The sequence below is a fragment of the Gavia stellata genome, chromosome 8 (assembly GCF_030936135.1).
Source record: "Gavia stellata isolate bGavSte3 chromosome 8, bGavSte3.hap2, whole genome shotgun sequence".
Lineage (NCBI taxonomy): Eukaryota > Metazoa > Chordata > Aves > Gaviiformes > Gaviidae > Gavia > Gavia stellata.
In genome coordinates, this window is record NC_082601.1 from 5,425,030 (window position 1) to 5,452,921 (window position 27,892).

A 27,892-nucleotide genomic window follows, 5' to 3' on the forward strand; every position below is an offset into this window, starting at 1 on the left:
AAGGGCAATGACATTGCGCTTGGTGAAAATACAGTGGAAGCTCCAAGTGAGAGCAGCTCCATGCCACCACAGACTGGAGACGGATGAGCCTGACTGCCCCAGGCAGCTCCCTAACAAATCTCACAATCTCAGGGCTGAAGACTACAAAAGCCCTCTCTCAAGCTAGAACGATGGAGTATCTCATTCCAAACGAAGGAAAGGCTCGGCATCTTCACTCACAGCAAGTCACCCAGATAAGAAAGTGAGGTACATAAGTGGGACAGACACCAGATAAAGCACTCTGGTCCTCTTACCTATGAAGAGGGTCCTTTTTTTCCTCTTAATGAAAACATAACAGGAAAAAATTCCCCAGAGCTTCATACTATGCTATGTGCACATGGAGGGAGAGCTGTTTGCTCCTGGAGCTCCCCCTCGTCCTCCTGCACTGTGCGGGAGGTGGGGCAGACACACAGGGTTGTAGGAGAAGGCTTGCAAGAAACCCCCAAGTCAGACAGCACGAATGATGAAAATGGTAGGCTCTTGGAGGAGCACAAGAACTATCCTTCGAGGCTTTGAAGTCTGGAGATGAGCAAAACAGTGTTTGATGCTTAGTAATTATGCTAAGTGGGCAGGTGGGAGCCAGATGCTAAACAACAGCTTCACATGTGAAGGCACTTGTGCCCCAGTGCTCTGCCTAGACCCGTCTGTAGACATCAAAAATATTTAAACATTAAAAAAAAATCAAGATTTGATCCTGAAAGCGTGCTAGTAAGAAGCAGAGTGTGTTACACTGGTTGCCATATTGGCTTGTCTAGAGCATTTGGATAAAGTTTGTACATTTGTATATTTTATGTTGGATTACCATTTCTTACAGTTTCCACATGTTCTTTCATCAGGAAAATAATACATGATCAAATGGTAAGTCCTATTTTTAAACTGCCTTTATGCAATTGAACTGAAAATATTAGTTTATCTTGTGCTATTCTGTCAAGCAATATTACACTGGTTAAGTTTTTAAAAAATTATTGATGCAGATGGAGTATACATAACCTGTGTTTATACTCCATTTCATATGCTTACATCTTGAATCTTGATAAACTTCGAATTTTTGACCATACCCTTGTGAAGGATCAGAATGTCATAACCCCTTTAGTCAATATTTTGAAAGGCTAATTTGAGTGAGTAATTGCATTCCAGTTCAGAAGAATATTAAAATAACTAGTTTATGTGAATACATCCATCCTAATGGAAATATACATTCCAGAAGAGTTGGAAGAATTAACTTAATATCACTGCTGTATAAAATTCAATGACTTGAGCTTTCAGGCAGGGCTGCACAGGCAGACTGAAAACATTTTGGCTCGCTTGGGTTTGCATCCACTGTATCTGCTTCCAATCTCAAATTCCAATAAACGAACAACAAAGAAATCAAAAGGAAACTGCATGGCTCGCCAGCTTGAACCTTGCTTGCAGAGAAACCAGACAAAACCACACAGTGTGAGGAAACAAACATAAAAACACAGTGTAATATGTTTTCTATTGTTTCTGCCAAAAAACATCAATTGGTCCAGATCCACACAAAATCTGCCTTCTTCTGCTTAAATTTACCCCACGCTCACTGAAGGACTGGTGAGATTTAGTGAACTTTAGCGTAAACGAGGCCAAGTTCTGGTGTAACCTTCATTTTGTTTCCTTGTAAAAATACCACACACAGCCATGTCTCAGAATTAGAGACAAATTCCTAGACAATTAAAACAAACCCTTATGCTCATGTTCAGCTTACTTTTTCTCTATATAATGCCTGCTACTTCCAGGTATAGTTGGGAAATTAAAAGATACTCTCCAAACAAGTAACTTGAATTAATAATAATACAGCAGCACAAGCATACATGAAACAATTAAATCCTCAAGAAGTTACATTTTAAGACTGCTTCTAAACTGGCAGCATCAGTGGTACAGGATGGTGATAAAAACGTACGGACTATACTGGATGCAGCTTGTTGCTATGGACTCTGCCCCTGGTGTTGACCATATATTCCACTCTGAACCACAAATTTTCTCTGCAAAAGTGTTGTAGAAAAATTACATTACTCTAAAACATATTGGTTTGATGAATTACCAGGTTTAGGCAACAGGACTTCCATCTAGAAAATTCTATATATATACCTGTAGATACTGCCTCTGCCACCTGAGTTAGCTACAGTGAGCAAACCACCAAGAAATGATAAAAAGTCACCTCTGCCTGGTCAATTCTCTCCTGGCATCAGCACCTGCAGCCTGGAAATGTCATTAGTCAGAAGGAAGAGTCCACTTACATCCATATACCTGGTACAGCCATATGCATCCAGATACATTTGCTTCTTATTGTTGGCTTGATCTTGAGTTAAGAGGAGAGCTGATGACTAACCTGAATGTACCAGGTGGTAGAAGGTTTGGGTTTTAGGTTTAAGTTTCTCAAGTTCACTTACTGTTAATCTAAAAGTCTTAGGCTTTCATACAGACCAAAGAAAAGAGAAATTCTTAGTAACAAGCCCTGTCCCATTCAAAGTTAAATATTGTTACAGATGAGAACAGAAGGACTTATTGCTGCAGGACAGCGATCTTACAATGCACATCTGGAGCACGTCGCCTACACCCAGACTGGCAGTGGAGACTGCACGCATCAGATGCCATTAGTCAGAAAATGTGTTAGCACAAAGGAATTATGATAAGCGCACAACATGGTCAGATGTAAGGAAAAGCACCATTTGTAGATTTGTTAGTCAATTAGGCTTTATTTCAAGTGATTCCCCCAAGGCTTCTTGAGGTAGGAACATTTGTTTTCCTTCATTTCACCTAGTCTTGCTAGAATTCAGTGACTGTAGACTTCTATGTAGTCTCAATATTTTTATTTTCAGAACTGTCACTCAAAGAATCACCTACACTTTGACCTCTCTCCTGAGCCTTATTAAAAAACTACATATCATCCAACCACAGATACAACAAAAAAAGGAGAAAAACAGTACTGCACAAAGCTATCAACCTTTGTACTGCGACTGTTCTCAACCTCTCATTGATATTATGAATTAAATCAAGAATACACCATTTTGGTTAACAAATAGCACCGGTCAAGACAAATTGCTCACAACACCTATATGAGTTTCACCTTTAGGAGGTATGTGATCCTTTTCATTTCCTACTCTAAAATTGACTTTTGGGGTTTCCGATACTTGAGAAAACACTCTTCAGCAAACAAGTTTTAGTCCACAGAAATACGACATTTGTACAAAACCCAATCATTTCTAGTCTATTGTGTTTACCTACCATTAAAAATACTTTGTTCTCCAGTCAGAGGGTATGTTGAAAGCAACGCCACACAGCGACTACCAAATATATTAGGCGACTAGCAGAATAGGTCATAGGCTGAAACTGGTTGGCATCACCTGAGTAAACTGTTATAAAATAGGAAATAAATTCATAGAAATCTAAGTCAATTTGCTAAGTGAAAGAAGACTGAGGAAGCTGAATAGTTCGCTTGTCATGAATAATCTGAGTAACTACGCTCTGCAATTTCAGTAAAAATACTGCAGATATTTCAAAGTTACATATTTACTAGAAAGATCTTCAAAATACTTTTTAAAAAAGTAAAATGTGCACTGAACTTTTCTGACATTTACAAAAGTAATTAATTAATATGATTAAGCAAATTAGACTGAGCCAAAGTCTGACTGATTGTAAAGCATGCTGCAAGAGCCACCTGTTTGCTAGAAAGATTAGATACTATGGTGCTGGCAGCTAGAAAAAAACCAGAGACTTATGAAAGATAAGATAGAAAAATATCTATATATACTGATCTTTCAGATCTGTCTTGTCTAACATGCATCGCCAGATTATCTCAGCTTTACCTGATAAAAAAATTGTCCGTAAGACATTTTTGCTTGGAAATAAACCCTACGGATTAAGCTAAAACAAAGTCACTGCTAGCTAGGTCCGTAAGAGTATTTATGAATCTGATTCCTAATTAAGTACCTCAACTCCTCTGTGGAACTAGCTAGCCAGTTCCCAAGGTCCAGGAAAATCCTCAGCACTAGCCATCTTCTCTCTAGATTTGCTTTCCTTGAGGGCAGCAGTGTATCTTCCTGCTGCATAGATACAATATCTTTGCCCAAGTTAACATTTAGCATTTAAGAACCAAACTTCTGGTTAGCAGTAATCGCGATGAGATGCTGTAAAATGTGCAATTATTGAATATTCATCCCTGGCCACCTTTTACAACTTTAAACAAAACTCAAAAATAGGGCAGAGACAGGCTTTCTTGTTATCTTACTAAGTTTTTATGGTTTGGATTAACATGAAGCCACAGTAGCATACCTTATAGTGTCAGGCACTATGTACACATGGAACAAATCCATCACCTATGTCCCTAGGAGCCTACAGCGAAAGTATAAGAGGAGAGACAACACACTCAGCTTTAAAGGATTTAGAGAAGAGTAGCAGTTGCAGTACAGCACAGACAAGCTGCTAAAGTGCTAACTCAGGATAGTACTTGATTGACTAATACTTGATAGTACTTGATTTTGAGATCCATACTGACCCCTTTACTGTCCTGGCTACAGCACTCTTTATATGGAAGTCAGGTAAAGCGAGCTTTACTACAAGACCATCAGCACGTGTCCAGATTTGAGTGCAGAGCTCTTCCCCAGGCTCTACAGTAGGCATGTTGAACTTGTCTTCATGGTTAAGTATAAGACTTCAGAGAACCCACTTGATATTCAAGTCAGGAAGGGCATGACGACTGGAGCAAGAGCATAGACTTCTGTGTTTCCAGTGCAGACACAGTAGCTTAACTGTGCTGGTATATGGGACTGTCCTGTACCAGCACAGGAGCAAAGGTCGTGGGGTCTGGAAAGGAGGCAGGAGATGGAAAAGAATCATTTTCCAAAAGACAAGACAAAGGAGCAGATAAAGACATGGAAGAAGAGCAGAATCACAGAAGCCCTGAGGAACAAGATTTTGAGAACAATTTATGGCATGGGAGCTAGTTCCCAGTCTAGGAAAGAAAGGCCATCGGTTCTGTGCAGTTGTATCAACCCCACTAACTTTTTCATGGAAATGGTGCCTTAGTGCTCACTCTATGCCCTAGAGATTTAGCTGAGCTTAGCATGGTGCCTTGTATATTAGATTACCATCACTAAAATAACACTTTGGAACCTGGGTAATGATGAACTTTGCAAATCACAATTCTTGCAAAGAGAAAACGCTAACAAATGGACATCTCTGTGAAAAGAAAATGCTAGATACAGAAATTAGCAGAGCTGACTGCTAGGTATGCTCAATTAGGAGCGTATATGTGGACTTTTCTGGAAATAGCTTTAGTCACGCTCAGCCCTGCTGCTTCTACTATACTTGTGCCATACAGATTAACTAAACATAATATTAAAGATGCAAAAAACCTGTGATTTGAAAGTTCTGACATAAACAGTCCCTGAAAAAGAAGCAAACAGAGCACACATTGCCTATGCCATTTGTGAGCCAGTGGATCTAATGGTTCACTTACTTTACAACCTGCTTTGGAATAATTTGGCACATCTCTAATTTTAACAAGCTTCAGTGGGATTAGATAAAATGCAGACTTTGTTTACATCTATTAACACTCAAAGAAGTACAAAAAGACTTGTTAACTGCATTTATGAACAAAAAGTAATGAAGTGAGAGTTTGTCCAAACGAAGTTACTGTACAACTTGCTCAGATTGGCACAGTTGTCTCTAAAAGACTAAAACCAAAAACCCAACAACTGAACTGCATTTTCGGAGGCAGATGTGTATTTTTAATTACATCGGCAGATATAATCTACATTTTCAATAACTGCATTATCAGTTTTGCATACATCGAATTCACAAAAATGACTGCTTTCCTCCACATGCCATGTAAACATTCACGGAATTAAGCAGCAAACCAAAACCATTGCAGCCGAGCTGACAAATACATTCGCCGTTGCTAGATTATTATTTCTATTTCCAATTATTTTACCTTGACTGATTATAAGCACGTTCTTCTCTACATGCTACAGAGCTGGAAAGAAAACGTGGATGACTTCAAACCCAGCACTAACCATCTTCAGAGATAACAAGTGGACACATCACATACTCCTCATAAAAGGTTTGCAAATATTAAGGGAATTAACAAAGATACAGAGAGGGAAGAAAAAAGCAGGTAGAAGACAGACAGACTTAAAAAAGTGAGAGAAGGAGAAAAATGCAGTATGGAATACACTATACTATACACTATAGAATATGGTATACATAAGCTATACTTCTGAACGATTCAGTCTTTTTGGTGATAAATGTTTTACCCCCTGTATCACATCATTTCCATAGATCTGTGTGTGTGTGTGTTCAAATCTCTAAGTAACACAAGAGACACCTCCAGAAGTTGCTGGTTTTTTAAATCCCTCAGGATCAGCCACTTCTAAGGAAGCTTTCTGTTCCCTGCTCAGGTGGGGAGCAACACGCTGCGATCTTTTCCTTCTATCTTTCCCCATTATTAGCTCAGGGATTCATAAAACAAAGTTGACACCATATCGCAACGTTCTTAGTTAAATTTTGTGTGTAGTCAAGAGGCCTGGACACTATATAAACAAATTTTTGTTATTCTAATAGCATACCTTTTTAATTAGAAGTGACACCCCAAAAGAGCAGAACTGAGCTACTCGCACGTGCTGTCGCTGGTGAGAGCACTGGCTGGTCAATACTGTATTTCCCGGTCCTGTGATACTGCAACTTCTCCCTCCTAATATGACAAAATTAATTCTTACAACCTGATAACAAGGCTATTACTACACTAACAATGGTAAAAGGTGGCTCTGCTGGAACAGCCTGGCGTACTCGAGTGTTTCAGATCAAAGGTCTATTGAACTGCAACAACAGATAGAATCAATTTCTTCAACTGTTTCTGCATTTCTAAACTTGCAATGGTGCATTGCAGAACGTGACTTAACAAAGCTCGGAGGAACGGTGCCGTGGGGCAGCCAGCCCTGCCCCAGCTGCGAGACCTAACAGAGAGCGCTCCCGAGCAGGGAACCCAGCCACTGGCTGGAGACACCTTCACGCTTTGGCGTTTGAGGACGCTCAGGATGGAGATCGCTCATTTAGCCCCAGCGAGGAGGGAGCGGCAGGAACAGAGGGAAACACGCAGTTGACTGTACAGGTTGGGTAAGCTGCACAAATCTCGGTGACCTCTCGCCCTGCACTCCGGTTGTGCCCTCCGCCTGCTTAACTCCACCGCGCTGCTGTTTCAAAAGCTGGGCTGATTAACCGCAACGGTTGTGCCAATGGAGAAGGAAGGAAACAGTCTTTAATCAACAGGGCCACACTAGCTGTATCGCAAACATCATTCCTTAAGGTAGGGATATTAAGTGAAAGAAATTTCTTATTTATTATTTTTTAAGGAAATAGAACAAAGGAGAATTCAAGAGCAAGAGGAATTATATGACATCAATTGTAGCTCAGACAAAACTGATTTTTCCTTTTTTTTTTTTATTTTTTATTTTTTTAATAAAGAGTAAAGAGTGAGAATTTAGGAAAGCAACAGGAAGAGAAACGTCCCTCCAAAGTGAAGAAAACCAGGCTATGATAAGAAAGAAGTAAAAAAAGAAAAGTAGTTTCAAGCATAATTATGGCATTACTGGTATCACATTTTAAAAGAAGTGTGAACATCACGTAGACCAACAAGTGCATTGGGACCTGGAGTCTTTTTCCTAGTAACTACCAGCCAACAAGCGGTAGTTACTGAAACAGTGACAGCCCAAGAAAACAGCCATGCACACATTTAATATTCAAGTAACTGAGTTCAGAGGCTACTTGATATAGCCCCTAAGTATTAACATAGATATCTAGATGTGTCAGAGAAACCTGGCTCCAAAATGCTCTCTAAACAAGACCGACTATAAATGCAGGAATATCACAGCACATACAGATAAATTCCTGATAGGTATCCAAACCTGGACTATCTAATCACAGCTTATCATTGATTGCATGCTACACAACAATTTAGGTTTTGTTTTCCATTAGCAAACACCTCAAATTACATGAAAGGGAGAAAAAGTTCCCTAGATACAAACATTAAATATTTATCAGCCTTATGTCTGCTCAGTCACCACTCCTCTAAAAAAGTCCATTAATTAAATACTTTAGAAACGATTAAAACACTTCTTTAGAACTTATTGGCACCTGTTAATTCACTGACCCTACAAGGCTATGGCAGTAAATGTCTCGTTTGATTGCTTCTGTTACCAATAAGTCAGCAGCTTAAAGACAAAGGAGACATGATGCAACTTCATGTACCACAACATTGCCTTAAAACACAAAAGCCAGTATCTAGAGGCAGAAAAACAGAACATTTATGTAGACAGGGCAGCACAAATAATCTATTTAACCTAATCTTTTAATTACAGGAAACATCTCGTAGCAAGACATACAAGAGCAATGAAATGACCCAGAGCTAGAAATCAAGATGATATATTTGTGCATGTGAAAGTAACACCAGCAGAATTCATAAAAGAAAACCTCCTTGGGCATTATTATCTTTCCATCAGGATATACTGTCATCACATTGAGAACAGGAGAAAAATGACTTAAAATATGTCATTAAAATACAAAAATGTAAAATAGAGGGTAAAGGAAAATAAAACAAGAACAGATAAAGGTAAAATTACAGGGGAAAAGTGCAGGTGAAGAGAAATCTCTGTCTGAATAAAAAAAGGAGCATCTTAGGAGCTGGGGGGGAGGAAAGAAATAAGGGACAGACCCTAATAGCCTGACATAGCACAGCACCTACTCTACAGAAGCTGCAATGATTTTGGTGTCATTATTTACTCAGTAATGCACTATTCAGCGGAAAGAGGTGTTCTAATCTGGCCCTGCTTGGGCAGTATGCAAATCTTCTCCCACTCCTCTGCAAGCTTTTAAGGATAGCTGGCAGAGAGTCCCCTGAAGAGTCCTGGCAATGCCACATTCTGCGGTGGGAAACGAGCATCTTGCAAAGAACCCCTGAGATCCCCCTACCCCCTCAAATCTGCGCAAGTGGAGAAGTGTTGCCTGGAAGGGGGAGCGAGACAGAGCGTGTGTGCAGGAGAAGGAGTGAAAGTAATACCAGTAATTATAAAAAAGTCCTGAAATACCAGGAGATGGAGATAATAATTGGTCCTTAAAAAAAAAATAAATTGTACACTCCTCGCTATGTATAATCCTTTCCCATTTGTGATATTCTGACCCTTTGTTCAGATCCTTTACCTTGCTACATCTAAGTCACCACAGAATATTTGAAAAAATTGGCTTCCCTTCCTTTGATCTTCTACTATTGGATTACATTCTTCCTACTCCCTGTACACAGTTCTTCACTCCCACTTTTATTTTCCCCATTTCTTTGTTTACATTCAATTTTACCATATTTCTTCACACTTTTCTACACGGGTAAAGTCTATGTTATGTTCCAACACACATTACTCTCTCTTATTCCTTACTTTGCACTTTTTAATTGATCATATAGAATATTTGTTTCCAGAATGACAATTAAAAAAAAAAAAGAAAAGAAAAACCTATGCAATGGTGAAAACATGTTCCTTTTCACTCCAACTGCAGCCTTAGCTGAATCGCACTGCCATTGTTTTCCAACAGAACTTGCATTTCCAAACTTGGGAATTCCCATCAGTCTGTTTGACAGAATTTTCCTGTTTTTTCTCAGAAGGTGTGCATTTTTCAAATGCCAGTAACATGCCACTACAGAATTTCCCAGGAGTAACAGCTTGGTTTGAGGGACTCTTATTCAAAAGCCTCAGTTCCAAAAAAGCCATTTGAAACAGAAGAATCAAAACTGATTATTTACATTCTATAAATCAAAACAAAACTATAACCAATGCATTTCAAAATATTGGTATAATTATTTTCTACAGGCTGATAAATTGCTGGACATCCTTTCTTGAGCACTGGTTGGCAATTTGTGAGCACTAAACAAAATGTTTATTTAATTTTAGATTGTGAATATAATTATTAAAAGTGTGATTCCAAATGCAAATCATAAAAAAAAAGAAAATCTACAGGGGGTGGAGAGAGGGGGGCATGTTTCAGCTCCATTACAGTGTTTTTACACCTCTGCCTATGGAAGGGGTGAGAGAGGCACTTGCCCCGGGGTGTAACTGGCTGGTTCTGCCCCAAGGGATGGCAGAGCCCAGCCTCAGCAGGGACACAGCAGCCCAAGGAAGGTGACAAAGCTTGAGGCCACAGCGATGTCCACTATGCCAGTTTGGGGCTAAGAAACTACAAAGCTCAGGAAATCTCTCTCGACAATCCTGACTCCATTCTCTAAAATATATTAAAATGACAGAGATGTAAAAATGTATTTCCCTCACTTTTCTCAGAATGTTCAGAAGAGAATCTTGTGTCTTACCTGAAAGGATAGGGATTATTTTCTGAATAAAGTGTATTTTTTCTTTATAATTTGTGCACCATGACCTTTCTTTCTCCTACAATAAAAGCCAGTGGATGTTGTAAGCTGTGAATAGCCATAATACAGTATTCTAAATATGGAGGAAGAGTTCTTGTCTCCGAGTCCCACACGTGGCTTGGGCTGTGCTAGCTGAGGACCACCTCGCACAGACTCTGCCCTATCAGCTCATAAAGACAAGAGAGAAACATAAGCACGGTGCTACATATATCTGCACAAATGCGTAAGACCTACCCTGGTGTAAATCAGGAGAGTTTGGGTGAAGACAGTGTATTAACATCAACAGAGGTAGGTCTTGTTACCCTCAGTCAAAATCAAACCTGTACAGTCTATAGCAGGTAGCCCTGTACCGTGAGAAAATATGGATGGGCTGTGAATGGACTTTGCTACTGTAACTAAAAAGAGAAGCAAAAAACCCAGTCAATTTATAATACATTGATTTAAGTACTGCAGGACGGGTATTGAAATGGGTAGATATTTGTTATTTCAATCTCTTGCTCCATGACATCTGCTTTGTGTCTCCTTTTAACTTTACCACACATGAACAATGTTTCTGAATTAATTCAAGAGATTTCTGTACAGCCCATCATTAAAAAATATTCAACTTTCATTGTTTTTCAGCAGTAGCAGCGGTCGAAGCACAAGTCTGCTTAGTCTGTCTGAGAGTTGGGCATTTGGTGGCAACAGGTTACTTCAACAGTTCAGTTTAAAAAGCGTATCATTCACTTAACTATGCAGTATCAATGCAGTTCATCTCAGTCCATAACAGATGACATGTTGAATAGAATATATAAAGTATGCCTCCACCTAGTGATGACTATGTACAAATAATAGAAAATAATAATAATTCTATTACTTTAGAGAATCTTAGTAATTGGCTAATTCATAAAATAAATGTGCTCTCATACAAATATTCACTTATACAAATGCACTTTCCCTCCTGGAAAATTAGTCTAAAGCTCAATCTGTAAAAGTTTACCTGCAAACTCTGACTTGGGGGGGGGACGGGGGGGACGACACACTAAACACATTCTAGGTTTCAAGTATGTTAAAATTTTAAATAATAATGTACTTGTAACAATCATGACTGTTATCAGAAAAACAAAACAAAGGGAGGCTGGCTGAAATGCTGTGGATTTTAAGTGCTAAAATCGTCTGACAATTTAAGGTAGATGATAGTGTATTTTTAAATGAAATGGTAAGCAAACCACATCTCCTTTTTGCAACTTTGTTTGCCAAAGAAAATATTTGCTAAGCTTCTTGGATCACCCTGTTTTACAGACACAACTGGAGATATAATTACATGAAATTCCTAGGGATTTATTCACCCCAAATCAGAGAAAAGGCAATGAAAGGAAAAATGGAAAAAACCCCGAACTAAAATAAAAAATAAAAAACCCCCCAGCAGAATTCGAGCAATCCAGCCTCTAAACTCAAACTCAAGTTTTTCACAACTGTCATAATCCATATAATAATACTCTCTAAACGGGATGAATTGGAGGGGCATCCTCAAAAATCAATAAACTTGAGGAGGAGGTTTGAAAAGCCAGGGTCCCTTGTGTTCTTCTGGGTTTTCTTTTCATTTGTACCATCTGGGAACTACCTTAAATGTCTTCTCAGGTTGACTACACTTGTATTACCATTTCAAAAAGTCTCCCCATCCCATTATCATGTCCATGAATCACAGCCTAAGAATGACTGCTCTGCTGAAACTGAGAGGTGTATTATCTAAAAGAGAGGGCAGGTCACTATTTGCATTTGTCCCCTTGCATTCATATTGCCTGCCATTGTCCATTTAACACCTTGAAACATCCAAAATCATCCTCTCCCCCGAGAATGTCAGTGGTAGAAATCACTCCTACACAAAAAAAATGTGAATCCCTACCAGATCGTCTGGCATCCCTTTGCACACAAATGCGAGGTGCTGCCTTTCAGAGAGAGGACAGCCAAGGCTCGTCTTGCCCAGCCAACTTTAAATATCTGCCTCACTCATTAAAGAGAAACACAAAAATGGAGTAAAGTGACTTCGCCAAGATTTTAAAAAATGTAGTGGCTGAATACAGAAATACCAGCACCAAACATGTAAACAAGTCAGATTTGATTATCTCTGAGTGAGTTCATTTAGGATTCATTTTTCTCTTTGTTTTTTCTAGAGTTTGATAAATTAAGGGAACGTGTGCAATGTTTGGGCACATATCAAGAAATTTTTTTTTTTAATATTAACTTACATTAAGCAGGCTGCAAAAATCATAATGCTTTTACATTCATTTAGCTGTTTTCACGCAGGAGAATCACAAAACCTTAAAGTACTAAAGAATCAGGAAAGCCAGGCTCCTTTCGTATTTCAGCTGTTGATTGCCAGGACTATGAAAATACCATTTTCCCCATTTTATGAGTACACAAAACACAGCACCAAAGGCCTCACATCAAAGGGCTTTATCAAGTTCACCACACTGGATATCTGTAGCGATAATTCTCATTACGTGCTTTATCTTGAACCAGCCCGTCCTTACCAAGCTATTTACCCTTTCCCTATCAGCCCTGCGGATCAGAAGATAATCACCATTTTAAAACATAAAACTACTATCACATGCATAATTTAGAGAATACAGGTTTACGGCAGCGCTATTCCTTCCTAAAAGCAGACATTACCTCATTTAGCAACCAGCTAAAAGAAGTGCTAATAGTATGAACTGTTTGGCCAGGCACTGATTTTTGCTGAAAAATACTGAAAAAGAGCTCCCTGTCGTGACGGTGGGTGCCAAGTGACCTGCACCACTGTCCTCTGCAGAGCTGGTCCTCCCCCGGGGAAGGGCACAGACGCGGTGGGGTTGGCCAGCCCTGGCCTCCTCCGCTGCCCGCAACGCTGCCCGCAACGCTGCCCGCAACGCTGCCCGCAACGCTGCCCGCAACGCTGCCCGCAACGCTGCCCGCGCCGGCTCGTGCGCTGCCCACGAGATGGCAGCAATATGTTTATGAATAATGCAGCAAGAGGCTGCAGCCCACTGCCATTTCGCATGCGAGCCGCAAAACGCAACTCGCTCCTTCAGCTGTAGGAAAAAAAAAACCCAAACCACAAACCAAAACCAAGCAACACAACCCTCCGTAAATTCAGCCGAGAAACGACGGAAAAATAAGCAGCTCCACTGTCACGCTTTGCTCATGGGTAAGCTGCCCGGATTGCTTTTTCTTAAGGTTCCGTGTTATCCAAGGCACAGGGTGCTTCTTGTGCACTCACATATTTGTCCAGGCCCTTACGCTCAGCCCGTGCTTCTGTCCCTGACAAAATCATTTCACATGCACATTAAGCATTAACTGCTGTTATGTTTTATTTTTGCAACGCAGAAAATGCCTGTGGCTTGAAATAAATATTTTCTTTTCTGATGGACAAATAACATCTGCACTTCTGAAAGCTGCAGCATAGCTGTCAAAAGCTAAGTGATTCACATAATTTCTTAAGAAGAACATGTGTATGAGCATACACAGACACTCATACCTATCACAGTCACTCACATATCAGCGCTTACATCCATCAAAAGATGGGCTCTTAAAAAAGTGCAGTGAGCTATTATAATAATAATTTTTAACAGACAGACATCTATGTACACATAATGTCAGATTTGGAGAATATGGGTTGTGGGGTTTTTAAATCAGCCTGATCTTCACAGAAAACTTAGGTTCGCTTTTCATTTTGATTTTGGAGCTCTCTGGGTTTTAGTGAGACCCTGAGCTCATGACCTGCAGTGAGTATCACAGCAGAGGTGACCTGCAGTGCTGCAGGCAGCATCGCTGCAGCACTGTGCCCATAGCAGCCCTTTGTCCAGACTTTCAAGTCTTTTCAAGACCTCCATGAGATGCTGAAGTCACACTTAAAGTGATTTTTTCCAACACAGTGAAATTTTCATGAAATTTTTCACGAGACGATAATTGGAAAAAAGGAACTGTCTAGCTAAGATGATATTTAGCTACAAATCAACCGAAATTTTCTTGGGAATTTTGAATCTTCCTTCAAGTAGCCACTTACAACAAAACGTTGCTTATCAGAAGTAGATTTCACTATTTCTGAAAAATAATAACTTTTTCACATTATCAGTAAAATGGTGACTATGATTTTTTTTTTTTTTTATAAAAAAGAAATGACTGTCCTGATTTTGTAGCCACAAAATACACCAGGGCTTTGTTCACATGGCTGAAGGTTTTGTCTTACCGCAAAGCAGACACAAGAACCACAGAAAGTGAGAGAAATACATTAACTATAACCTTGTAACAGCTCTACTTTAACTGCTCAGCTTGTCAGTTTATGAATAAAATTGCTGTTCTTTGAAACTCTTGAAACTCTATTATAGAGGTTGAATATATAGAGACGTTACTTGAAACTCTATTATAGAGGTCACAGACTCAGTTTCCCAAACCCTTTAAATGCACACTGTTGTCAAAACTGAGTGTCTTCCTGCTGATACCTTGTCTATTTTCAAACTATATACAGTTTGAAAGATAAAGTACAAACATTTTGGTACATATTATAAAAAAGTTTTCTATAAGTCATTTTCCATAATGTGCCACTGGTTTTAGATATATGAAATCCAAGACTACACAGTTTGTACGTTCCTGTCATTAGGTGTAAAGCTTTGTTGTCACTGCTTGTATCACAGGAATAATGACATATGTCCCTCTCTCCATCACATTTTTTGGGTGGGAAACTGGCTTTATTACCTGGGATTTCTTAAAACTTGAATCACATCAAGCATTTTTGTGTCCATGCTTGCAAAGGAACCTGAATTTGATTTCACTCTCAACACACTCTCTTTGGGCTAACATGGGTAACAGCAAATCTAAGAGTGAAACAGCAGGGAGAGAAGGCAAACACGCTCCTTCGCCCAGGGTGGTTAAAGCCTGACCATGGCTTACCTAGCACTTCTGAAATGAGGGTGAAACTGCATATCCCACAGCTTATGAGTGCCCCAGTTACCAGGCTTTTGCTTATTCTGGACTGGATGAGGATCTTTTTATGTCTCAGCTAGTGCTTCTACTTATGTGCTCTTTAATAACCAGGGACACCGCCTTGGGTCTCAGGAGTAGCTACTGTCAATGCAGCTAAGCTGATTACAGGTAAATTTGCCCTTTTCATTCAAATAAAAATAAAAATTATAATTTTACCAAGCATCTCTAAGTGTCTCTCCTCTTTATCACCTTAAAATCACATGTTAAACTCTTCAGAAGGCAAATAACTTCTCAACTGTATAATATTTAGAATATGGATTGTGTGCAATTTTGTATTTTATGCAAAACTTTCCCAACAATCAAGGCTACGTTTCTTCTTACACTATATAATTTCTCTCTCAGCTTTCTTTTTTACATCAACAATAAAAATTTGGCATACAGATGTGCAATGAATACACAGCTTTACTGCCATTACTTGTATCAGACCCTGCCCAGTTTTGCATGCTAAAAGCACTACCATGAACACCAGATTCAAAAGCAAAGGTTGTGATCTGAACTGCTTGACACCTCAGAAAATTTGGGGACTGAAGTAAGACAAGGAACTAAGGAAAGCATAGTTTTGTTTGTAGCTTCTGGTTTAAAAGAAATGAAAAGATAACAAGGCAATTAATAAAGAGCCTGGTTTTCAACAGGTGTAAATCGGAAGTAATTCCAAAAATGTCCACAGAGCTACACTATCATAAAAGTAAAATAAGAGTCAGGTCCCAGACTCCTGAAATCACTATAAATGCTGTATATTTAAAGTGTCCGCCATCCACAGCTCTGATCCTGCATTTTGCACGCATTTCTGTCAAATACAGTAAGTATTCTGTGGCTTTCAAAATGAAAAAAAATTAAGAATAAAGACAACTTAATTCAAGGGGGAAAAAAAAAGCATTCACAGTTCTTGTTGCATTTAGGTTATAAAAAAAAAAAGCTGATATACAGAGAGGTCAGGAGATCGTCTGCATCCATTCATTAGATTTTACTGAAAGTTTTGGCAGGGGCTTTTCTGGTAAGGTCAGTAACATGACAGTTAGAAGAGAGAAATAGAAACACAATGGAGAGACCATTCCATGTTACTGTGTTCAAGATCTCCCACTTACACCAATAAAACCAGAGTACTTCTAATGTAAAAATATACACTTGAACATCTCCAAGATGATGATTAAGACCATTTCTTGTGCTTTTTAATAACTAATTATAAGTTTATTATTAAAAGAATCTCTTGCTGACACTATCTAATAACTGTGTGATGTGGCTAAGTCTTTTAATTAGGCAATAATGTATGCAGGTCCCTGGGATAGAAATCAAAGCACAATCACAGCAGTAACCTCCAGAAGTGGACAAAATGCTGTACAGATGTTTTAAAATCACAACAGGTCCATCTAATGCATCTCTAATTCAAAGTCACCAAAGGTTACTGCGTGCCTCGTTGGAGCTGCAGAGGCAAGAGCTCCTCAGGCTCAGGATACAGCACTTGCTCCGGGGACAGGTTCGGGATGGGGAACACGTTCCAGCTGCTGATAAGGACCACCAGAAGCTTCACATCCATCTCAGTGCATGGTGGCTTCTTTAGATTTGTCTCCTCTATACAGCATTTATATTTAAAAACATACAAAGACTTCCAAATACCACTCCCAAGCCAAGCCACTCCACGTGGCACTCTCAGTGCTTCCTCTAGAGAGATCATGGAAAAGAAAATGATCCCTCCCATGGCAAAAAGCGGTGACTTAAAACATTCCTGGGAGGCATCCAGATACTATACTGATCCTACAGTATGTAGAACAAAATAGCTTATCATTCAGATTATGCTTTTGGACAAAGCTGGATAGCTTCAAGGACGAGGGAGTTACCCTAGATCAGCACCATGAATGTTATTATATATGAAACAGCTGCAAGATAAATTCTTTCATATTACACATAGGTACAGTTGTACCTTCAGCTGTCTCACTGTTGAAATACTGTACATCTTACACTGATTTCTCTATTTGTAAAACACACTTACAATTCTTAGTTGCTTATGAATGAATAACCCCTTACAGCTGCAGGGTATTGAAACAAAAGCCAGTATCACACCTGATCCGTGGCAAGAGCCAGGGCATCGAACTCCAGAAATCCTTCATATGAAACCTTCCTAAAAAAATGAACTTGGTAAGCAGGGAAAAAATATTACTAAAGAAACTAAAAAATGTCTGTTAGTTAAATGAATAGTGCTATTAAGAGAACAAAGCAGCTTCACCGATTCCTAAGAATGCTGCTCGTGACCTTTTTCGCACTCTTCACCTCTCTCCTATTTTTTCTTTTCTTTTTTGAATCATCTGAGAGAAATCTTCCAAAACCTCTTCAAGGAAATAGTCTACAGCCACAAGACTTCGTGTTAATGTTGAATTATGAAGCCAGAGGTCAAGAGCACGTCTTCCACGTCTGGGCTGAATTTGAAATTAAAAGGGCTGCTTGACTTAGAGTAGAGGATGAGTAAAGCACGGGAAAGAATAAACTCCTGTTGAAAAATTTACTAGAAGCAGAAAACGTTGAATACTGAGAAAATCTAAAACTAATCTAGTTACTGGTGCTTCAGCAGCCATATTAGTACTGACTGGAAAGCAGCCCATCATGTTATTTTCTTTTTTGATAACCCGCAACAAAATGCACCTACCCAATATCTAACTAAGCCAAATAAAGGAGGAGAGCGACAGAGTGACATAGGCGCTGTTTCTGTTCCAGTTGCTGACTGACAACACTGCCATCCCTTAACATGGTTTTATTTAGTTATTACAACCATCTCTCTGTAAATGACACTTAGGATTATTTAAGATTATGTTGTAATCCTTTTAATCCTCAGTGCTTTAAATTTCAGGCTAAACACCAAAGAGCAAACTAGCACTTAGCGGAAATATTTAAAGCATGTGATTTGAACATAAATCTTCTTTTATTCACCACTCTTCTGATGAAGACCTAGGGTATCACGTCATTCAGCCAGCAAGAACAAACAACACGGTACCTCACTGCAAACTGCTACGTTTCCCCATATCATGTGAAACTGTTTCTAACCAGTTCTTTTCCTTGGTACTAGCTATATCATCAACAAAATAAATGAAGGAAAATCAGGTTACATTTTATAAGATGTGCATATTTTCAGCTACTATTAAGAAAAACTTAAAAAAATCCCCACGTAATAATACGTTCATCAAGAACAGAAATAGATTGCATGCACAAATTGGATAGTGTGAGACACAGATCAGACTTATCCTGTTAAACAGGGAGTAGCTCAATTAAAATGAGTGGAGTAACACTGCTGAAAACCTCATGATCAAGACCAGAAACCCAAATCTTTCAGCCTGAATATCATTTACTTGCAGTTTCCTCTTTTTTTTCTCCTGCATCGATCATGTTTCCAATTAGTTTTCTTTATGATACTCCTGTACTCCATCTTCTTGTTACCATCCATTAACTGTCACATGCTCAGATTTTAAATTCAAGATTTCCTCTTTTTCTTCAAACCAAAATCTCAATAGTAATTTTCTATTTCTAATCTATAATTCATGAACTCAAATTGAGCACCCAGCCTAAATCAAACTCAAAATTCTGCATCTACTCCTAGTACAACACATTAGCAGAAAGCAGTTTCCGATTAGTTTGAATCGGAAATGAATGTTTCATTATTCAGAAAGTAATGAAACAAAACCCCACCAACTATGCTTTGTTGCCACGCTTTGAAGATATAATCATACTTATTTTTGATAATTTCAGAGTTAGGCAGCTAATGTATTTAATCAAATAAAAATGCAATGCATCTATATTTAGGTCACAAAAAATATTAAAAAATAAGCCATGTTCTTTTTCATTTCAACAAATCTATGAATAAGTAGAGACATATTATCAATCTTATTCCCACCCGCTAGGGATAAGCAGATCATCAGAAGTGTTTCCTGAAATATTCAGTATCCAGGTACAAACTGACCTCTCCGCTTTCGAACTCGCCTTGGATTCCCTCCAGACTATCTCATAAATCTTCTCTCTCTCTCTAGTCCCCTTCCCACTCTATCTGCTCATGTAGCACCAGTCTCGTTCAGTCCTTTCCTTTCCCAAAATGTCACCACTACTGATGCCAAAGCCTTCTCCTCTTTCGCTCTTACCATCTGGCATAATCTTCTTGTAGCTCTCTGTCTAAACAATGCTCCATCCCTTTTCAAAATGTGTCTTAACATATGTCCTTCCTCCCATGCTTTTCCTTCTTAATGTCTCTCCCACTCACTTATTGGCTTGATGAAGACACGTTTTAATGGGTTCAAACAGTAGTGCATGAGTTTCCTTTCTCACATTATTCTGATTCAGTGGAGTTACACCTCACACCAGCAGAAGTGAGAACAAAATGCATTGCAAAGTCTTTGTACAACCAGTTTGGTAAATCAGTAAGAGAGCTTCATTTATCTTTACATTGGAAATGTATTAGCTGCAGTGAATCACCACTCCGATATGCATTTCCAAACAGAAATTTTGCTTACTGCAAAATGAGAAATAAACCCTAGAAGCTCAGAAGACCTGGCAGTGTGCTCAGGGGGTTGCAGGAGTGAAGGCTAAGGTTTACTTAATTACATTCCAAGTGAAAAAGCTGAAGATTGACAGCAAAACCAAAATATTTATTCTAAAAATACCTAGGAAATGACAAAGCTCCAAGTGCTGTCTCAAGACAACCTGAAGGATGTGGGGGGTAGAGAGGCATAAGTCTCACTGTCTCCAAGAAAAGGAATATTTCTAAATATTGCATGCGTTTTAGAAAGGTGTCTAGAAAAAATAAACCTTGAGAAAGTCTCTGTAACACCCAGTTGACCCAAAGAGGTTTCATTTCAAGAAGCCATGTACAGTCCCTTAGGGGGGTTGGTGTGATGGCTTTTTTTCTTAAACCGCAGATGAAGGCACAGTTGGTTCCTCCAGCACGTTTCATTGGTGATGATGCCAAAGGACTATCTGGTAACTAACAGTATATCTTGACCCTGACATGTTCCCTTCTGCGTCTCTCCTCCCTTTATTGTTTGTATTGTTAAAAATTATTAATGTTAGTACTCTGGGAAACAACTCAGTTCATAAAAAATAATATTTTGATGTGGTTTGATGCAACTTTCAGTGAAACAAAAAACCCCCACCTTTCTACTGATATTCATGGGAGCTGGATTATGTCCAAAACCTGAAGATGTTGCAATAAACTATTTTAGCCCCTAGATCCTGGAATGTTAACCTTGCAGGAACGCTTTTCTCATCCTTTCATCTTCTTGGGCCTTGATCCTCCCTTTCAATTCAATGGGATTGAGATGAAGTAATTAAATAATATTATTTTCCATCAATGAAGAATAGTCCTATGAGAAATACATGTCCTCTATGCTGGCCCTGACAGAGGCAAGCTTTTAAAATCCTCCCCTCCCCTTCCAGAAATGAACCTGGGTCATCACCATCTGAGGACCCTGAACAGCAATAAAAATAAACAGAGTAACCGCACTGTGCTGGAGCAATGCTTGTATAAGCAGTTTGAAGAAGTTGTATTTATGGAAGTCCTTTAGGTCAAGATTCTAGGCCTGAACCCAAAGCAATTACCTACTAAGTTTTAAAAACAAATTGAATATAGAGCATTAATCAATAAATCAACAGGTTCTCAAGTGTTTAGGAGACTCAGTCATCAGAAATCCTTCTCTTAGTAAAACAGCAAACTGATGCCTGATAAAATGTTAAATCAGTCTCTAGATATTAAAACCAAAGAAATAAAACTTACCTCTCAACTTAACAGAGTTTATACTCAAATGAGCAATAAAAGGCATGCGTTGCCTCTTACCTGAAAGACATTCTTTCTGCTGGATTTCTCTGAGGTCCACTCAATGCGAGCACCACACAAATCCACACACTCAGGTTTATATCCTGGTTTCTGGAAAGAAACAAAAAAAAAAAAATCAACCATGAACATGACCTGAGTTTTCACAAATGGGGACAGTTATCAGATAAAACAAGAACAGATCAAGTTCAAGTGACACGTTATTGTAGCACAGCTGCTGGTATTACTGAAAAGAGTTCATGATTTCCTGGTATTATTAAATAATCACTCCTGAGGTGTCTTAACTCAGAAATAAGGTTCTTACACTAGATACATAATTTTAAAAATAATTAGATGGTTTAAAAAAGAGTCTAATATAACACACAATAGATCAAAACGCATACAGATTGACCAGATATTTTAAATGCTTTGCAAAACCTCTTGAAAAGCCTTTGGGTTTAAAGGTAAAGTTTTGTGGGTTTTCCAAAAGCAAATTTAAACTGATGCAGCTGGGAAGGACAGAAATTAGACAAGAACATACATCGTATCTGCAAGACAAGCTATCTCCTTTCGTCAAAAAAATTATCATTTCTAGCTCCTAAAAAAAAGGCTTTGAGGACATGTGTGGCCCCAGAAAGTGCTCAGCACTAGGGTAGCTCCACACAGGTTACTACTTCACAAAGTCAGTCTGTGCATCCCGAAGTGACACAGCTCTGCCTCCCCAGCTCCTCCGTATGGATGCAAATAACTCAAAGAGCAGATTTGTTTGCTTGTATCATTTACATTGCTGGGAGTTGGTGTAAAGCACAATAATCCTCATTTGCCACCTAAGCTCCTTCTCCAGGGACTCTGCCTGTGCAGCAGTTCTGGCAAAGTCTGCGTAGTTTAGAGTAGCCTTTGTAGATTAGGTTACTGCACATCCCAGACAACAATAAAAATACTACTGTTAGCAGTATAACGCACTAATAAGTCCCTTTTGGGTAAGATATGGAGTAATAGCCACATAACGTAATTAATCAGCTTGATGCGTCTTTTTTGCTCTGTTGTTCTTAAGCCCTTTTACCTTAAAAAATGGCATTGGTGATAAAGAAAACAGACTTAATAGTAGTTAACTGTGGCCAGTCCAGCATCAACCACATAAACAGCTTTCCAAAGATTGCTCACTGAATTTCTCTGATGTTGTTATTAAAGGCTAAAAAAATGCATGTTCTCCAGGGTGCTTTTGAGATGGGTAGAAAAGGACCTATTTAGGTTAAAAGAAACAGAGTAAAATATCCTGGACAAGTAATTTGCAGCCAGAGTCTCTGGCAGTTTTTAGTACTGGAGTTGTAATTATGTTCTCCATTTGCCAAACCATAAAACCACCATGGTTCGGCTCCTCTAAAACTGACAGTCCTGTGTGTCTTTGTTCCTTTTTTAAATTTTTTTTTATTATTTTTTTAATAGAAGAAATATGCTGTTCAAAACAGAAGGATGTTCTTGTGGCTAAACCACTGGAAGAGCAGGGTTTGGTTTTTTTCCCCCCAAGTCTGCCTCAGACTTCCTGCCTGGCCTCTGACGAGAACTTAACCTTTCTGAATTTTTAGTCACAGATCCAAAATGCAGTATTGATACTTGATTTTACAAAGATGTTGTGAAATTTAATCAGTTAATATTTGGATGGCAAAAGTGACAAAGTTGAAAAAAACCCAGACAAACACCAACCTACCAGTACAAACAAATATTCAAATGGGGGAAAAAAATAAATTAATTTTCAGTATTCCCATACTATACTTTTATAAATAGGGCTATGGTGCCTCCTTTGACTGGATGACTCTCCCTGGCCCAGAGAGACCCCAGGGAAGTTTTCTCCACAGGACTCCGTGCAAGGACCAGGTCTGCACTTGCACAGAGCAGGCAGCTCTGTAACCCATGACAAACACACAGCACAGGCTCGACCAAGGGGGTCACCTTGCTTTCTCTGAAAAAATTACCCAAAAGGATAGCTGGAGTCTGAGAATACTTTAACAAAGAAGGACAGCTTTATTCCACCAGCAGAAAGAATCGAGAAATTTTGGAAACACATAACGAGACGAAAAGATGATTAAAACGTAGACAAAGAACAGGAAATAGTATCTTGATAGTGAAGGATACCGGGCTACAGAATATTGTCCTCGGGAAAACTACCCTGGCATTTCACACTGAAGTGAGAGAAAACAATGGGAAGCCCAGGGAGGTTTTGCAGGAGGATGGAATAGGATTTTACCATCTCTAATTTCTACGATTGTACAAAAAATTATGCAGCAGCAGAACTTTGAATCCTCTGTGCACTCCCTGCACACACAGTTTAATTTTGTTGTTGTTGTAGTAATCTGGAGTTTGTTTACAGCTCTGATTTTGTAATAAACAGAGGAAAAGTATATGTGCATCTCCCTTTCCAGGAAGGATGGGATGCAAGCTCATGGTGTTGGAAAGATGAACATCCTTCCGCTATGTACAAAAATCAGCTGGCAAACTTCTCTTTTGGAGGATTTATCAATTCTGCCCACAACAGGATATGAGGTGTCTATGGACACCATAGGAGACTCATGGGTATGGCACAGTATACGAAGCTTCTGGTGAAAACTGCATGCAAAACCATTCAGATCCATCAACCCTGAAACTGTCCACTGTGCACATCAGCCCTTCTTCTGCACCTGGGGAACTCCACACAACGGGAAGCCCTGCTTAAATCCATGGCGGGGCCAGGAAAATTGCCTAGAAATTCATTCTGGCCTAAACATTGCCCTGTTATATCATTGCTTTCCAGTTTATGCATTACCTAGAGCCACTGCAAGAGAGTAAGTTAAGGTTACTGGGAAAGCCTGAGCGTTCTGCGTCCTTGCTTTGTGTTTTGCAGTCAGAGCAATTATGTTATATCAATGTTGTTGGAGGGGGTTATGCTGTAAATTGATACAAGTGTCTGCTACAATGAAATCTTCCTAAACATGAATATGGATTTCAGCAGCATTTTCACTCACTAAATTACTTTGCAGATGGGCTAATAACCTGAGGTTAAAATAACCTCTGTTGAATAAACTATGTCAAAGAATAAACAGACTACTTTTTCTTGGTCAGAAAGACCAACTGATAATAGAATTTAACACTGGTAAGAAAGAATGGAGCTGTGATCCATTTAGATAACAACATCCTTAATTTAAAATAAAAACCAAGTTATATTAATATGAATGCTAAAAAAAAAAAGCGTATCAAAAGCATGACCACAAATGATCAAGGCAGCAGCAAAAGATAATGATTTAGGTACATGGGATGCAAACTTGCATTTTCAGTAATATTCGTAAACAAGCTCATTTTCTGAATCTCTCCTCTGTATGCTTTAATTGTTGTATTCTAACTATTACTGATAATAATACCAGATATCAACACTAGCTTCACCAGAAAGCTATGGATTCCAGTCTTCTCCATGCAGATCAGCAAGAAAGTTGTTATAGTCAGTCCTACATCTACAGTCATACAAAGGGACAACAAAAACTCCTTTTAGCTATTACTGGTTCTTTGCATTAGAATATTAGAACAGATTTTGGTAAATATAATTTTAAATCACTTCTAAATGTTATCCTATCATCAGAAAAAGAGGTGTGATTAGAATCCCTCTCTCCTGTTGCCTTTATTGTGAAATATCATTCCTCTTCTAATGATGCTGTCTTATTCTAAATTTTCACTTCATGTACAGTATTTAATAATTATTAATTAATATCTTTCTAAAACAAAGGAACATTAATCTTTTTGTAAGTCACATCGTTTTCCTGCTAACAATAAAAATGCTTTGTTGTAAGACATACTATCGTGAATGAAAATTGCGTCTATTACATTATTTAATTAATGGTTGAGCGCCCTTCTTTCCAAAGTAAACTACAGCTGGAAAAAAATAAATAAAATCAGTAAACAAATGATTTCTAATGAATCCTTTTTGTATTATTTCCTTTCCACTATCAAAATTATATCTGGTTGAATGGTTTATGAAGGAAATCAGCATTGCATTTGCTTTATCAGATGAGATCAACATGCTGGTTTAGCTTTTTTTGATGTGTGAAATTTGGGGTTAGGAAATTGGGTTATAAGATTTTGAATGCTGACAGCTCTTGCTGTTTTTAAGTTTTACCCAATTTGTTTATTTACCATTGCATATAAGTTATATGCAACAGACAGAAAACGTAACTTTAACAGCTTTTTCTCACATGGTGAACGTTGAGTTCACAGCCCCAGTGTTCAGATCTAGCATGGAATAAAAAAAAAAAAAAACACCACCACTTCCCCCCTCGCCCCCCCATAATGAGCAAAATATAGGATCAATATGTCTGTGTTCTTCCTAACACAAGAGGCAGAAGATGTTACCTCACCCATTGTGAGCACAGGTGATGAAGTAAGACTTCAGGGAAAGGGACTGACTTCTCAGAAGATCCTTTCTCATAACACACCTTAGTTTTTTGAGTTAAACAGATTGCAATCTGGGCCAGAGTCCCATTTTCCAGGCAGGTCTACCTTAGTATCTAAATCTTTAAACAGCTAATGGGGATTTTAACCACGCGGAGGAATCTCAGAGCAAAAGCAAGTCTCCTGTGTGTTGAATTTCCACTGGTCCATTTATCTCCTGGGATTCAGGTGAGGGCTTACAAAGAGAGAGGAGAAGTAGCAGGTAGAAGCATAAGACAGCTAGTAAATTATACGATTAGTTCTAATAAGTTCACCTGAGACTTTTTTTTTTAAGTAACATCTAATTCAACTTTAAGGAAAACAGATGATTCTGAAAAAAATATTAATTTAAGTTACACTTTTTTCATGGTTGCAGAAAAGTAGTCTTTTCCAGCTGTACTAGCACAAACACAAGCAGAAAGTGCCAGATTTCACCCTTTACTTAGTTTTATTGTTTCACCTATTATTTCTATTTTTGCTACAACCCTCACCTCCTTTCCAAAAAAGCAAGGCATGAAAAGGTGTTCTTTAAAGCTGATTTTATGGCAGGTGGCATTGATAGATCAAGAATATGTAGAAGAAAAGGTTTGTATCACCTGCCACGGAAAAAAATAGCTTATTGTTTGTGACTTCTGCCAAAGAAAGCACCTTTGTGGCCACCCATCATGCCAATGAGATTTGGCAGGTTTGATCAGGCCTTGAGAACCTTTCACAACGGGGCTTTGTCAAACCTGTCCCTTCGCTGCCCACCATGTCACACATTTACCAAATTCCCTTTTTGTTGCCCATATTCAGGTTTGTAGCCTGAAACTCGGCAGTAACTAGCACTGAAGGGATACGTGCCATTATTGCTTGCACAACATAGCTGTCACATCTCCGAAGACTAAGATCGGTGGTCTTTCCTTGGGGCACAATAAAAAGGTACTGCAAATTTCACTTTGTAGTAACTACAGACTACAGAAATTGCATTAGATGGAGTCTCAGAAATATTCAGGAAGGTTAGCGGGATATGGTAGATGTCACATTTGTACTCTGATTAAAAAAAAAAATCACTTTGCTAACTTATAATGTTTTCTCCTTTGGTAACACCCTATATTAAGGTGTCATTTATAAATAATTTATTATTATTTATTAATGTATAAGCCACTTTATAGGATGGGAGATAACAACTTAAATTCATGTATTAAAGATGCACATACATGGTTTAATACAATTTACATCTCACAATACCCTTTGCAACAGATTCTCATCACATCATCTGTTAAGCATTTATTACTAATGCATTTTATAATATACTTTCTAATACATTATTTGAGGAAGTAGCCGCATTTAGTGATCATTTTCATAAATAAGAATAAAGCATTTATAAATGGCACCTTAATTTAAAGTGTTACCTTCACATTACTGGATAGTCACTCACCATTTGTCTCACTTTGCAATTATTCTCAAAATGCACTTCTTAATAAAGGACATACTAAGTCCTATTTCTTCTCATACACTACATCTGATTAAAAGTTTATCAAGGCATTTTCCTTCAGCTGCTCTCAAACCTTTGAAGGTTGCCAGCTCAGTCTGAATTCGTCTTAGGTAAACACGGAACTTCTTATACTGAAATAACAGTTGCAAGGAAGCCGAGGATATTGGACGGTTGATTGCCTACCAGGTTGGCCAGCGCCGGCTGCTTGGATTCTTTGTAGAATTCCATTTTCCGAGCTGTGAGAACAATCCAGGATGTGGACCAGTTTTTCCTTAAAAATAAAATAAAATTTTGAAAAGGAAAAATCAGCAAGGCATGCAAGCACAGACTTGGCTTTTAATTATTTAATTTCAGAAACAAAAATGGTCTAAAGTCAACATCAGCAATGCAATTCCACCAATATTGATGGAGTTGCACCATCCTAATTATACCGAATGTGGCCCAACAAAGCTTGAAGGCCTTCTTTCTCCTCATTCATGTTTTAAAGCCTATCTATGCTCCTTTTCCACCAAAGTGCCTTAACCACAGGAAAACAGTGGGATTATTCACACATGCTTAAAGTTCACATATACTTAGAGGACTCCAACAGCTGGTGCCCTTCTGGTAACCAATATTTCAATTAGAACCAAGAAGGAAAAATATAATTTCCATCTGACTACACAGAGCTCAGCAAAGGGTCTATTTTGAAAGGTCACAAATACTTTCTCCTTTTCCTAAATTA

At 38.6% G+C, this 27,892-nt stretch overlaps 1 protein-coding gene across 1 annotated transcript in view; it reads right to left on the reverse strand.

Moving 5' to 3' along the window:
- ARHGAP15 (Rho GTPase activating protein 15) overlaps positions 1-27,892 on the reverse strand; it is a 313,756-nt gene that overhangs the window by 247,072 nt on the left and 38,792 nt on the right. The window contains exons 5-6 of the mRNA XM_059820503.1: positions 27,355-27,442; positions 21,267-21,356 (exon numbers count right to left, since the gene is read on the reverse strand). Coding sequence (XP_059676486.1) covers positions 21,267-21,356; positions 27,355-27,442 — 178 coding nt within the window. The remainder of the gene's footprint in view (positions 1-21,266; positions 21,357-27,354; positions 27,443-27,892) is intronic.